This window comes from Gorilla gorilla, chromosome 23 (genome assembly GCF_029281585.2).
Source record: "Gorilla gorilla gorilla isolate KB3781 chromosome 23, NHGRI_mGorGor1-v2.1_pri, whole genome shotgun sequence".
NCBI lineage: Eukaryota > Metazoa > Chordata > Mammalia > Primates > Hominidae > Gorilla > Gorilla gorilla.
The window spans coordinates 19,511,328-19,523,349 of NC_086018.1; the positions used below are offsets into that span (position 1 = coordinate 19,511,328).

Here is a 12,022-nt window from a genome sequence, read left to right on the forward strand (position 1 = left end):
CAAGTAGCTGGGACTATAGGCGTGTGCCACCATACCTGGCTAATTTTTTTTTTTAATTTTTAGTAGAGGCAGGGTTTCACCATGTTGGCCAGGCTGGTCTCAAACTCCTGACCTCAAGTGATCCGCCCACCTCAGCCTCCCAAAGTGCTGGGATTACAGGCATGAGCCACCACGCCTGGCCAATTTTTGTATTTTTAGTAGAGACGAGGTTTCACCATGTTGGCCAGGCTGGTCTCGAATTCCTAACCTGAAGTGATCCGCCGGCCTCTGCCTCCCAAAGTGCCGGGATTACAGGCGTGAGCCACTGTGCCCAGCCTCAATAAAGCGGTTACGCCTGCTTCAGAGAATCCCTTTTCTACTCTGAGGCAGCCTTGAGCTCAGAGGCCTTTGTCACTTCCTGGGGCTGAGGTGAGAGGCCAGGAGTGGAGGCTTGCCTGCTTTTCACTGGGGTCCTTGCAGCTGCAGAGATTGCATGGTTTTCTATTGAGATGCAAAGCCCGGCTCTGCTAATTTCCATGAAGGTCTGTGCTCAGAGCGTGTGACAAAAGTGCACCTTTCCCCTGGTGTCTTCTCACTGGTGCGGGTCTTTTAAGCAACCTGAGCCTCAGTTTCCCAATGTCTAAAATGGGTACAATATTAGTATTCACCTCACAGGGCTACAAGGAGGACCTAGTGAAATTCTGCGGGTGAGGTTCAGAGTGGCTAAGTTCACAGAGGAGGGGCCTGATGCATTTGTATTCTTTCTTCTTTCAGAAACAAATGCCTCATCCCTGAACGTGGCTATAACTCCCGAGGAAGGATTGTTCCCAGAGGACGTCGGTAGCCTGCTGAGACCCTGCCTAGAGGAGGAAGGGGAGGAAGGCAGTAGATTAATCAGGTTTTACATATTCCGCCTTTTATGATGCTTTGACATCTTGGGGCCTTGCTGGTCCTGGAGGGGCTGCCCCTTCCCAGGCCAGCTGATTCCTCGAGACAGCAAACACCTGGGGAGGATGCAGAGACGGCTCTGGCCCAGCTTCCCTCTCTTCTCTCTGCGCCCAGACTACCTCAGTGCTTTCCATGCATGGCTCTGTGAGGCGTGGCCCCTCCTCTCAGGAACTGTGAGTAGTAGACTCTTTGTTAAGGTCCTGGTCTGTGTCTGTCACCTTGCCATATCTCATTAAAACAAAATCCCAGGAACGCTTGACCACAGCTGCCTTCCCCGAGGCCAGCAGACCCTCTGCGCCAGGCAGGTCCGTGTGGCTGAGAGGCCCACCATGCTGGGTCGGGGCAGGCTTTGTGCTGCTTCTGTTCAAGTGAAAACCAAGCCCCTTTAGAAAAAATGGCAGGACCACCGGCAGTGTTTAGTGAGGACCTTCTAGCACCACCAGCCCCTTTGGCGTTTTTCCCGCTGCAGAGGCTGGGACTCTCACTGGCCTCCAAACTGCACCTGAGGCCCAGCGGCCAGTCCTCACCTCTCGCTTGGCTTTCCTGAGAAACATCTGGTCGGTGCGCCGGAAGGCTTCTCTGAGGGCTCCCGCAGGGTCTGTGGGCAGCTCTGGCTGGCGGGCAGCGTTGGTGTGCACGTGGACAGCGGCGTACCTCGCAGCATCCACGCCTCCGTGACCATCAAACACGGCAAAGTAGGCGCGGTTCACAGGGTCCTGGTGGGGATGCAGTGGCAGTCACAAACCCGCGGGACCCAAGGTGCTCCCAGGGGGGCGTGGCGCCAGGCACTGATGGGGTAGAGTCTGGGAGAATCAGTATGGCCTTCGCCCGGCTTATGTGCGTATGAGGGGGGAGGTTTGGAAAAGGACAGCTCGCGGGAGCCTCGGTTTCACCATCTGTTATGAGTTGCTACAAGCATAAAATGAGGGGCTGCCCCAGGTGGCTCCTGGTGCAGGAGTCAGGGGAACGTGGCATCCAGGCCTCCCTCATAACAGACTCACACTGTTGCCCTTCTTAGTCTCTTGCTGGGCAAGTACAGGGGCTGACAGGTGTCTCTCCTGTCTCAGCCTTGGTGGGCAGCTCTTCTCGGTACCTGGGGGGCCCCCACCCTCGCCCCGGTCCTCCGAAGCTGTCCCCAGGGTCTGGACAGGAGCACTCACAGACAAGCCGAAGAGCTGGTTGAAGGAAGGGAGGGACACGTGCCGGTCCTCCATCTTGCGGCGAGTGTTCCGGATGGCGTGGATGGAGACCAGCCACTGCCGCTGTGAGGCCCACGCAGCCAATGGCACCTGCTTCTGCCACTGGCCGGCAACTTCCCAAAGGCGGTTAAAGAAACTCCGTGCCAGGCTTTGGGCATCCAGCACTGATGGGCACAATGGAGGGATTGTCAGGGAAGTGCCAACCCAGCCAGCTGAGGCCTCGCTGGCTCCCTGACAGCTCCCACAGGGGCCTGCAAAGCCCCCATCACCTCCCGGGGCATTGTGAGCACATCAACTCAATAACGCGCACATGGCAGACTGTTACCAGAATTAGAAATGTCTAGTTTGGCAACTTGCCCCTTGAAGTCTCCCATCCCACCATGGAGCAACTCTACTCATGGGAACCCACCCTAAAGAAATCATCAGAAACACAAAAATAATTTTAAAGACAAAGTACAGAATCACTTATAATTGCCCATTAATTAGAAATACTATATATCCAATGACAAAGGAATAATACTTAAATTATGATCTAGTCTCGGCCAGGCACAGTGGCTCACGCCTGTAATCCCAGCACTTTGGGAGGCCGAGGTGGGCGGATCACCCGAGGTCAGGAGTTCCAGACCAGCCTACCCAACATGGTGAAACCCCGTCTCTACTAAAAATACACAAATTAGCCGGGCATGGTGGCGGGCGCCTGTAATCCCAGCTACCCGGGAGGCTGAGGCAGGAGAATCGCTTGAACCTGGGAGGCGGAGGTTGCAGTGAGCCGAGGTCATGCCATTGTGCTCCAGCCTGGGCGACAGAGCAAGACTCTGTCTCAAAAAAAAAAAAAAAGATCTAGTTTCTTGATGAAGAATTAAGCTGCTATTAAATATGATTTTCATAACGAAATATGCAACTCCCATACGACCCCACCGTGGCACTCCTGTGGACTTATCCCAGAACAATGAAGACTGTTCACATAAAAGCTTGAACACATGAACACAAATGTTCATAGCAGCTTTATCTGGAACAGCCAAAATCTGGAGTCAGCCTAGATGTCCTTCAACATGGAAATGGTTAAACAAACCATGGTCGACACATACCTTTGAATACCACTCAAGAATGGCAAAGAATGAACTCCTGATGCATCAAACAACCTGGGCTAATCTCCAGAGAATTAAACCAGTCCCCTAAAGTTACACATCATATGCTTCCATTTATATGTGTTCTTGAAATAATAAAATGGTAGAAGCCGAGAAGATTAGTAGTTGCCAGTGGTTAGGGATGGGGTCTGTAGGGGTGGGGGTGTAAGGGTGGCCTTAAAAGGGTGACCGGAGGGATCCTGGTGATGGAACTGCTCTGTATTTTGACCATGTTAGGATCCTGGTGGTGATATTTTATTATAGTTTTGCAAAATGTTACCATTGGAGGAAACTGGGTAAAGTGTACATGGAATCTCTTTGTATTATTTATTACAACTGCATGTGCAGCTATGATTATCTCAAAACAAAAAGTTTAATTAAAAAAAAATAGCCCAGGCATAGTGGCTCATGCCTGTAATCCCAGCACTTTGAGAGGCTGAGGTGGGAGGACTGCTTGAGGTCAGGAGTTCAAGACCAGACTGGATAACATAAAGAGACCTTGTCTCTTAAAAACAAACAGGCTGGGCGCCATGGCTCATGCCTGTAGTCCCAGCGCTTTGAGAGGTAAAGGCAGGCAGATCACTTGAGGTCCGGAGTTCGAGACCACCCTGACCAACAAAGTGAAACCCCGTCTCTACTAAAAATACAAAAATTAGCTGGGCATGCTGGCATGCACATGTAGTCCCAGCTACTTGGGAGGCTGAGGCAGGAAAATTGCTTGTATCCGGGAGGCAGAGGTTGCAGTGAGCCAAGATTGCGCCACTACACTCCAGCCTGGACAACAGAGCGAAACTCAGTCGCAAACAAACAACACCAAACCAAAAAAAATTAGCTGCGTGTGGTGGTATATCTAATCCCAGCTATTCGGGAGGCTGGGGCAGGAGGATCCCTTGAGCCAAGGACATCGAGGTTACGGCGATCTCCGATTACACCACTGCATTCCAGTCTGGGTGACAGAGGGAGACCTGGTCTCTTAAAACAGAAAACTAAAAAATGGATTTTAATAGAGTTTATAAGCATGTAAAATGCTTATGTCATGATACTAAGTGAAAAAAGAAGGAAAATTACATATGCAGTTTAACTACAAGTCCATGAAAAACCACCAGGGCCAGAAAAAAAAAAGGCGGGAACAGCACACAACCAAGGTGTCAGAGTGGGCCTGCACGTGGCAGTTCCACGGACAGCTTTTTCCTGAAGTACACTTTCTTAATACTTCCCCAGTTTTTCATTACAAGTGTTAGTCTCGTGTGACAGTGGCTTTAAAGCATGTCCACAAATTCTTTGACTTCCCCTTTTGCAAGGTGGAGCTCACTTCCCACTGCTGAGTGTGGGACCTGGCTGCTTCTGATGAAGAGAGTGGCAGTGACTGCGTGTGCTTCAGGTGTTACGAAACAAAGAGGCCCTGCGCCTCCGCCTTGTGTATTCTCACTCTCTTCCTCCCTCCCTCTCATCGCTCAATCTGAGCTGTGAGGATGCTCAAGCAGCGCCATGGAGAGTCCACATGGGACGGGACCAGGGCCTCCTGTCAGTGGCTGTGTGTTGAAACCACCGCGGAAGCAGGCCCTCCAGCCCAGCCAGCAACCATGTCACCACAACCCAGTAAGAGACCCTGGACCAGAACCAGCTAAGCTGCTCCCAGATTCCAGACCCACAGAAACTGGGAGAATAAATGTCTGTTGTTTTAAGCCACTACATTTGGGGCAATTTGTTATGTAGCAACAAATAATATAAGCCACAATACTCATTTGAAAAGAAAAAATACCCAAATCCTACCTAAGCTTGGCTTCTCAAGAAAAGATCAACCAGTAACAGGCCCAAAGGAAACCATGGGGGCTCTGGCTTCAGGGACTCATGTCACTTCAATGCACAAACTCTCCTGGAACTCCTGCCAGCCCAGGTGCACGTGGCAAGCATGGTGAATCAGGGCCAGTCAGCCAAGGGCAGGAGTTGAGTGTCACAGGCCACACCCAAAGGACATGGGGAACTGAGAGGAGGAAAGAGCTCCTGCCTAAAGGCGGAGGCTGTGGAAGAAAAGGAGAAGGGCTGAGGCCAGAGGGGGCCACCAAGGAAGAACCATGAACGCGAGGGCTTATGCACGCAGGAGGTCACAGAAAGACAGGTTCTTGGGAATCCATGCATCAAGGCAGGGGTGGGGGCATCCAGAGCCAGCTGCTGCCGCCATGGCCAACACAGGGGCCTATTCAAGCATTTGGCAAGAACTGGGGACTGGCAAGGCTATGGGTGAAGGAGGGGCCTGAGAACTCATTCAGGCAGGCCCAGCTCAGGGAAGGCAGCTCCACACAAGTTTGGCCAGTGGACCCCTTGCAAACCAGCAGGAAACCCCCCTCATCCTGCCAGTCGTTGTAGCGCTGCCTCCTCTTCCTCTCGTCTGAGGGCCACTGTGCCCAGAAAACTGCCCCTAAATGCCATGGACTCCTCCTCACTCCCTCTGGAAACTGTGGGCTCCTGGTGCTTACCAGGCCTGAGCTCGGGCTGGGGGAGACTCCGGCCGCCGCTGTGGCTCACGGTCTCGCCCCGGGTGCTACTGCTATTTCCAACAGCCGCTTAGCCTAGACTCTGCTCAGGAAAGGCCAGCGGCTGAGGCAGTGCTGCCTGGCCCACGGACTCCCCATGCCAAGGGCTGCAGCCCCGCAACCTCGCTTCTGGATTCTTCGCTGATCCAGTCACCGGGGAGGGGCTGACTGGCAGCCACACAGAGGTTTCAGCCACTCGCTGCTCTTCAGTGGCAATTCTTATAATACAATCCCCACTCTGATGCAATTTTGTAAGAATGGCTTGGGGTCCAAAAACTTGACTACATTCTACTTCCGTGACAGGGAGAGCATGATCAAGGCCGCTAGGCAGGCCTGCATGCGAGGCACTCTGACAGACAGGGAAGCAAGGGCAGGCGAGACTTCCTTCTAGCTGCGCCCTCCCTCCTTCCCAGGCCTGCAGGAGCCCCGAGCGTAGGACTGGGCTGGTGCCGGAGCGGCAACGCTCCTTCTCACCGGCAGGTGGCGCTGTCTCCCGCGCGGACGGACAGAGACCCATCAGGAGGGGAGGGCCTGGGCGGTGGCGGCGCCCCCTTGGTGGGGCCGTAGAGCGGAGGAGCAGCAGCTGCCACCGGCCGGACAATGGCCGGCTGTCACTGTGGACAGCTGTCTCCCAGGCTAAGGCAAGGCTGCGCTCCCAGGGAATGCGGGCAGGGAGCCAGGGCGGAGGGCAGGGGACGAGAGCGAGGAGGAGAGCGCGCGCACCCACTGATGCTGGCGGCCTCGGGTATTCGCTTTCTCTCTCTTCTCCCACCTTGTTCCTTTTCCCCGGATGCACGCATGCACTAGTAATGCCGAATTTAGAACAACAGGGAAAGGAAAGGAAATGGCAAAGGAAGGGAAAGGAAATGGCAGACAGGAAATGGCAAGGAAGGGAAAATCCACTGCGACTCTGCTGCCTGCTGGCCTGTCCAGGGACAAGTATTCAGCTGGGTGGGACGTTGCTACCCCCTTGTGGCACCCCTGCTGCAGCCTGCGATTCTTACGCCCTGTATTTCTGGTCTAACATCAACCAACACTTTGGCGAAATATAATAAAATGAAATTACTAGGAGAATGAAAGAAAGTCACATGAAATAAAAGCCCTGCTTTTTAATGATTATATCCTCTGTGAAATGGCTCTGCAGCCCTCTCCATTTCTGGGTTCCCCTGGCCACACCATGCTTATGGCTGTCCCAGGAGCAGGCTGACAGACAAGCTTCCACCAGCATCTAACCATGGGGCTCATGGACACCGTAGAGCGTCTCCACCCAACAGAATCCTGACTTGGGGGCAGCTGAGGCAGGGGGCCCGAGCGTTGAGGGGACCACGCTGCTGCCCCGAGACCTGCTGGCATGCCACCTGGCCAACCCTGACTTCGCCTGCCCGGGCACATGTTAACTGAGTTCAACACTGAGGGCACTTGAACCTGGCTGCATGACCAGAGATCGATCACCTGTGAGATCCTCTGTGAACCGGGATAAGCATCTTTAATTTCCTGGGCTGTTCTGGAACTTCAGTCAGACAGGACACAGGAGGGTGTCTGCACCACCCACCCCTGCCTCGTGGGCTGACTGGGAACTATATGACCTGTGGAGGGCTGTGACCGCCACCCTCCACCTCGCTGGGGCCCCAAGCCTTCTCTGCTCCTTGATTCTGCTGCCGTTGTGAGCGAGGGCTCCAGCACCCTTAGGGACCCCAATCAATGGGCTTCCCACAATGTCGTCACCCTTTGTTGCCTGCTAAGCAGCCCTGGGGCCACCTCAGAAGAAACAGAACTCACAGGTCACAGGGGCCTTTTCCTCCTCGTCATCGTCCTCCTCTTCTTCCTCCTCCCTGGGCAACTTCCTGAATTCGGAAAGGTCTGTCTGTAGCAGCTGTGAAACTGCTTTGTGGGCCAGAGCAGCAGCAAGTGGTGGCGGGGCCTTCCTAGGGATGAGGAGAGGGAAGTGAGGGGCAGCCCCCAGCAGGAGACCACACCTAGCACCCCTTCCCCAACTGTCAGCCCACATGCTGAGGGGTCACGGCCAGCAGGGCGGCCCCTGTCCTCAGGGAGCTGGGACAGGAAGGTCACACGACAGCAGAGGCAGACGCACAACCATCTGGTGGGGAGCTGGACCATACTTGGGCCTGGGGCTAGTGGGGAGGGGGCTGTTGATGGGCAAGTAAACTGCCTGACATCCATGCTGATGACGGCTCCTGGCCACAGGAGGGCAGAGGAATCACCCATGCCAGCTGGGGACCCTGGGGGGTGGGGAGTGTTCTGGGTTGAATTGTGTCCCCCCTAAATTCATAAACTGAGGCCCTAACCCCCAGTACCTCAGAATGGAGCTCATTTGGAAACAGGGTCATTACAGATGGAATTAGTTAAGATGACGTCATGCTGGAGCAGGCTGGGCCCCTACTCCAATGACTGATGTCTCTATGAAAAAGGGGGAATTTGGGCCGGGTGCGGTGGCTCACATCTGTAATCCCAGTACTTTGGGAGGCCAAGGCGGGTAGATCACGAGGTCAGGAGTTTGAGACCAGCCTGGCCAACATGGTAAAACCTCATCTCTACTAAAAATACAAAAATTAGCCGGGTGTGGTGGTGCATGCCTATAGTTCCAGCTACTCAGGAGGCTGAGGCAGAAGAATTGCTTGAACCCGGGAGGTGGAGGTTGCAGTGAGCCAAGATTGTGCCACTGCACTCCAGCCTGGGCGACAGAGCGAGATGCTGTCTCCAAAAAAAAAAAACAGGTTGGGGGAGGAATTTGGACACAGACACACACACAGAGAGAATGCCATGGGAACATGAGGCAGAGACCTGGGGGATGAACCTACAAGCCAGGGAATGCCAAGGGTTGCCCACAAACCACCAGAAGGAGCCAGTTCTGTCAATATCCTGATCTCAGATGACAGCCTCCAGCACCATGAAGCACACTTCTGTTGTTTAAGCTGCTGGGTCTGTGGTCATTTGTACAGCAGCTCCAGGAAGCTGATCCTGGGGTGTGGGACCCATGGGCACACTCAGCAGAGGAAGTGGCTGTGCGTGGTCCACAATTTCCCTGGGCGGATGGGGCCATAGGAGCTGCCGGGGTGAGGGGCTGTGGGAACAGGGCAGGCCAAGCTTTATGCTAACAGGGAAGCACTGCCATTGGTCTGTGTATTTATTTATTTATTTTTAGAGACAGGGTCTTGCTCTGTCTCCCAGGCTGGAGTGCAGCTGTGCAATCATGGCTCGCTGCAGCCTCAAACCCCTGGGCTCAAGAGATCCTCTCACCTCAGACTCCAGAGTAGTTAGGGCTACAGGCAGTAGTTAAGGCTACAGACGTCACCATGTCCAGCTAATCTGTAAATTTTTTGTACAGGTGAGGTTTTGCTATGTTGTCCAGGCTGGTCTTGAACTCCTGCCCTCAAATAATCCTCCCATCTCAGCCTCCCAAAGCCCTGGGATAATGGCGTGAGCCGCCACACCTGGCCGCCTTTGGTCTGTTTGAAGAGGGACATGGCATGATCAGATGGGGCTTTTAGGCCTCTCTGACCCTGGTGTGGAGGGTGGGCTGGCAAGAAGGGGACGACTGTCTAGAGGAGAGAGTCCAAGACCTGGGCTGGGCAGGGCCATGGTGACAAACAGGAGCAGACAGAGTCGGGCAGTATAAATGGAGGGGCAGGGACAGTGTTGAAGTTTCTATTCTGATCAACTAGAAGGCTCGTGGTACAGTTAATTACCCTGATGGGGATGGAAGAGTCAGGCAGGGGATGGGCAATGGGCTCTGTTTCCATAGCGACTTGTGTTCCACGGAGGTCAAGAGGCCTGAGGGCCTGCAAGAACATGGTCTGGGCAGGAGATGGAGCTGCGGAATGAATGAGGATAGGGGGCTGAGTCCCACAGGGCCAGAGCATGGCTAGCAAAGTGGGGATGACTCCAGGGGTGGCCTTCTGGGTGCCACGAAGGAAACGTTTTAAGAAGTGAGACTGGGTCACTGCTTTCAATGTCATAGAACAGAGCTGAACAGTCGAGGAGGCGTAGTGGGTAGAAAGGGAGGTCGCAGCAGGCTGAAAGCAAACCGACAGGAGGGTTAGCGTCTTTTAGCAGGTAGGCAGGGCAGAAGAGAGCCACGGGGCAGATCAGGGAAAGAAACACTGAAGCCATCTGTGGCTGAGAAGGAGGGCAGTGGGGAGGAGTGTCTAAAATTCTGAGCCATCCCTGGCTTTTCTGGGCAGAAGGGGTCGCTCCCTCAGTGGCCCTATGGCCTCTAACATGCATTCTGACCCCTGGAATCTGCCTTCTCACCCAGCGGGGGCCCTGGAAGCTGGACAACACACATTCACCCCTGTGTGCCTGTCCCTGAGAGTGGGGGTCAGGGGAGCATGCCTGGGGTGGCAAGGTGATTCTGCACTGGGCCGACACTCCCGGCTTTAACTGGAAGGCGAGGACCTTCCAATAGCACAGGCTGACAGGTCTTGTTCCATGGGGGCTAGGCACCCAAGGTATCTACTGATGGTCTGAGGAATCTACCGGGATGGATTCCTGATTTTTTTTTTTTTTTTTTTTTCTGAGACGGAGTTTCGCTCTAGTTGCCCAGGCTGGAGTGCAATGGCGTGATCTCAGCTCACCACAACCTCCACCTCTCGGGTTCAAGTGATTCTCCTGCCTCAGCCTCCTGAGTAGTTGGGATTACAGGCGTGAGCCACCATGCTCAGCGGATTCCTGATTTTTAAAATGAAAGGGTGACTCATGGGAGAAGCCTCTGGAACTGCCTTTGAAAAACAACCAGCCAAGACATGAGAAATTAGTTCCTCTGCCATTTGGGGGTTTCCTGCCAACTGCTGGGTTTTCCTTTTGCACCACAGGGAGGAAGGACGCCTGTTTCCCTTGGTCCCGGTGAGGCCAGGCCTCAGCTTCCTGCCCACCCGCCACTGCTGCTGGGGCAGGGAGGCAGTTTCCGGCTGTGGGGACCCAGACAATGCCTGGCCAAGGGCCACCATCGTCCTCTTCCTGGACACAGCTCCCGCCTCATCCCAGGGTCTGGCCTGGGACACGCCCTAGAGGCCCTCAGCCCTGAGTCACTGCACCATGCAGATCCACCCTGATTCTGGTCCCTGCAGAGCAGGCTCCTACACAAGGCAAGTAGATGCTCCAGGGACAAGCCAAGGTGTATGCAAGGCCCAGGTGCCTGAGAAACACGTCTCACCGACCTTGGGGCAGGGGCTGTTACAAGGGGCTTATAGTCTAGTGGCAGAGACAAAAACCACACTCAAATCATTAGTGTACGGTATGCACTGCTCAGGGACTCAAATATGTGACAGGAGGCTCCAAACAAGAGCGGAGACAAGGCGTAAATAGCGCCCTGTGGACTGGATGTTCTGACTCCTGGATGGTCTCCAGAAGGATGCCTTTTACGGTCTGTGAAAGAGCTCAGGGACCAAGATGCTCAAAGCCCTTCATGCCCAAGAGCCCCTCCTCAGGCTGGGACACAGGAAGCAGAGCTCGGAGGTGGAACTCGTGACTGTGTATGGGCACATGTGAGTGCGTGTGTGTGGACAGCCAGGCTTAGTGTAGACAACGTGTGAGGCTCAGACCCCAAGTGCTGACTACACTTATGCACATCCACACCTGCGTGTGAAAGAAGATGCTAGAAAAGAACAAAAATAACTTAAAAAATAAATCCAGTAAGATGGCTGGAACATATAACACCTTCAAATACTCCATTTTAGTTCACCATGTAAGGTGGGTTCCTGGGGGCTGAGGAGACTTGGGAGCTCTGCGCCCCTCCTGCTCGAACCCATCACTAGGTGGCTCACACAGCAGCCGCTCAACAAGTCTGGCTGCTCTCGCATCAAAACCAAAACCCATTGCCCTCCCCTGCGCCCCCAGCACTGACCCCAACTTTGGTTCGGGGCCCTCCTGGGCAGGTCACCTGCACTGCCTACTCCCTCCTCAGCCCTCCAGGCCCTCCCACCTTGGATCCTTCCCTGGGACCCTGCTCTGCGCCCTTCTCCCCCTGCCCAGGAACTGAAGGCTGATGTTGTCACCCCGGTGCTGCGGCCTGTCCGTCTTCAGCACCTGTGCCCCACGCAGGCCCAGCAAACCCCTGGGCTCTGTTCCCCGGGATGGCTTTTCCATCTGATCCCCAGCTTGGGGCTGGCACCGCTTGGCTTTGCCCGGTCACCTCATGCTTGGGCCAAAGTACACCAACCCTTCTGTCCCGGGCCTGGCTTTTTGCCTCAAGGCAGCAATGGCCCCATGCCACCTC

At 54.5% G+C, this 12,022-nt stretch overlaps 1 protein-coding gene across 1 annotated transcript in view; it reads right to left on the reverse strand.

Annotated features, from left to right (window-relative positions):
• The window catches only part of PPM1F (protein phosphatase, Mg2+/Mn2+ dependent 1F), a 33,377-nt gene that overhangs the window by 12,482 nt on the left and 8,873 nt on the right, over positions 1-12,022 (reverse strand). The window contains exons 3-5 of the mRNA XM_004063107.5: positions 7,567-7,712; positions 2,088-2,290; positions 1,455-1,643 (exon numbers count right to left, since the gene is read on the reverse strand). Coding sequence (XP_004063155.2) covers positions 1,455-1,643; positions 2,088-2,290; positions 7,567-7,712 — 538 coding nt within the window. The remainder of the gene's footprint in view (positions 1-1,454; positions 1,644-2,087; positions 2,291-7,566; positions 7,713-12,022) is intronic.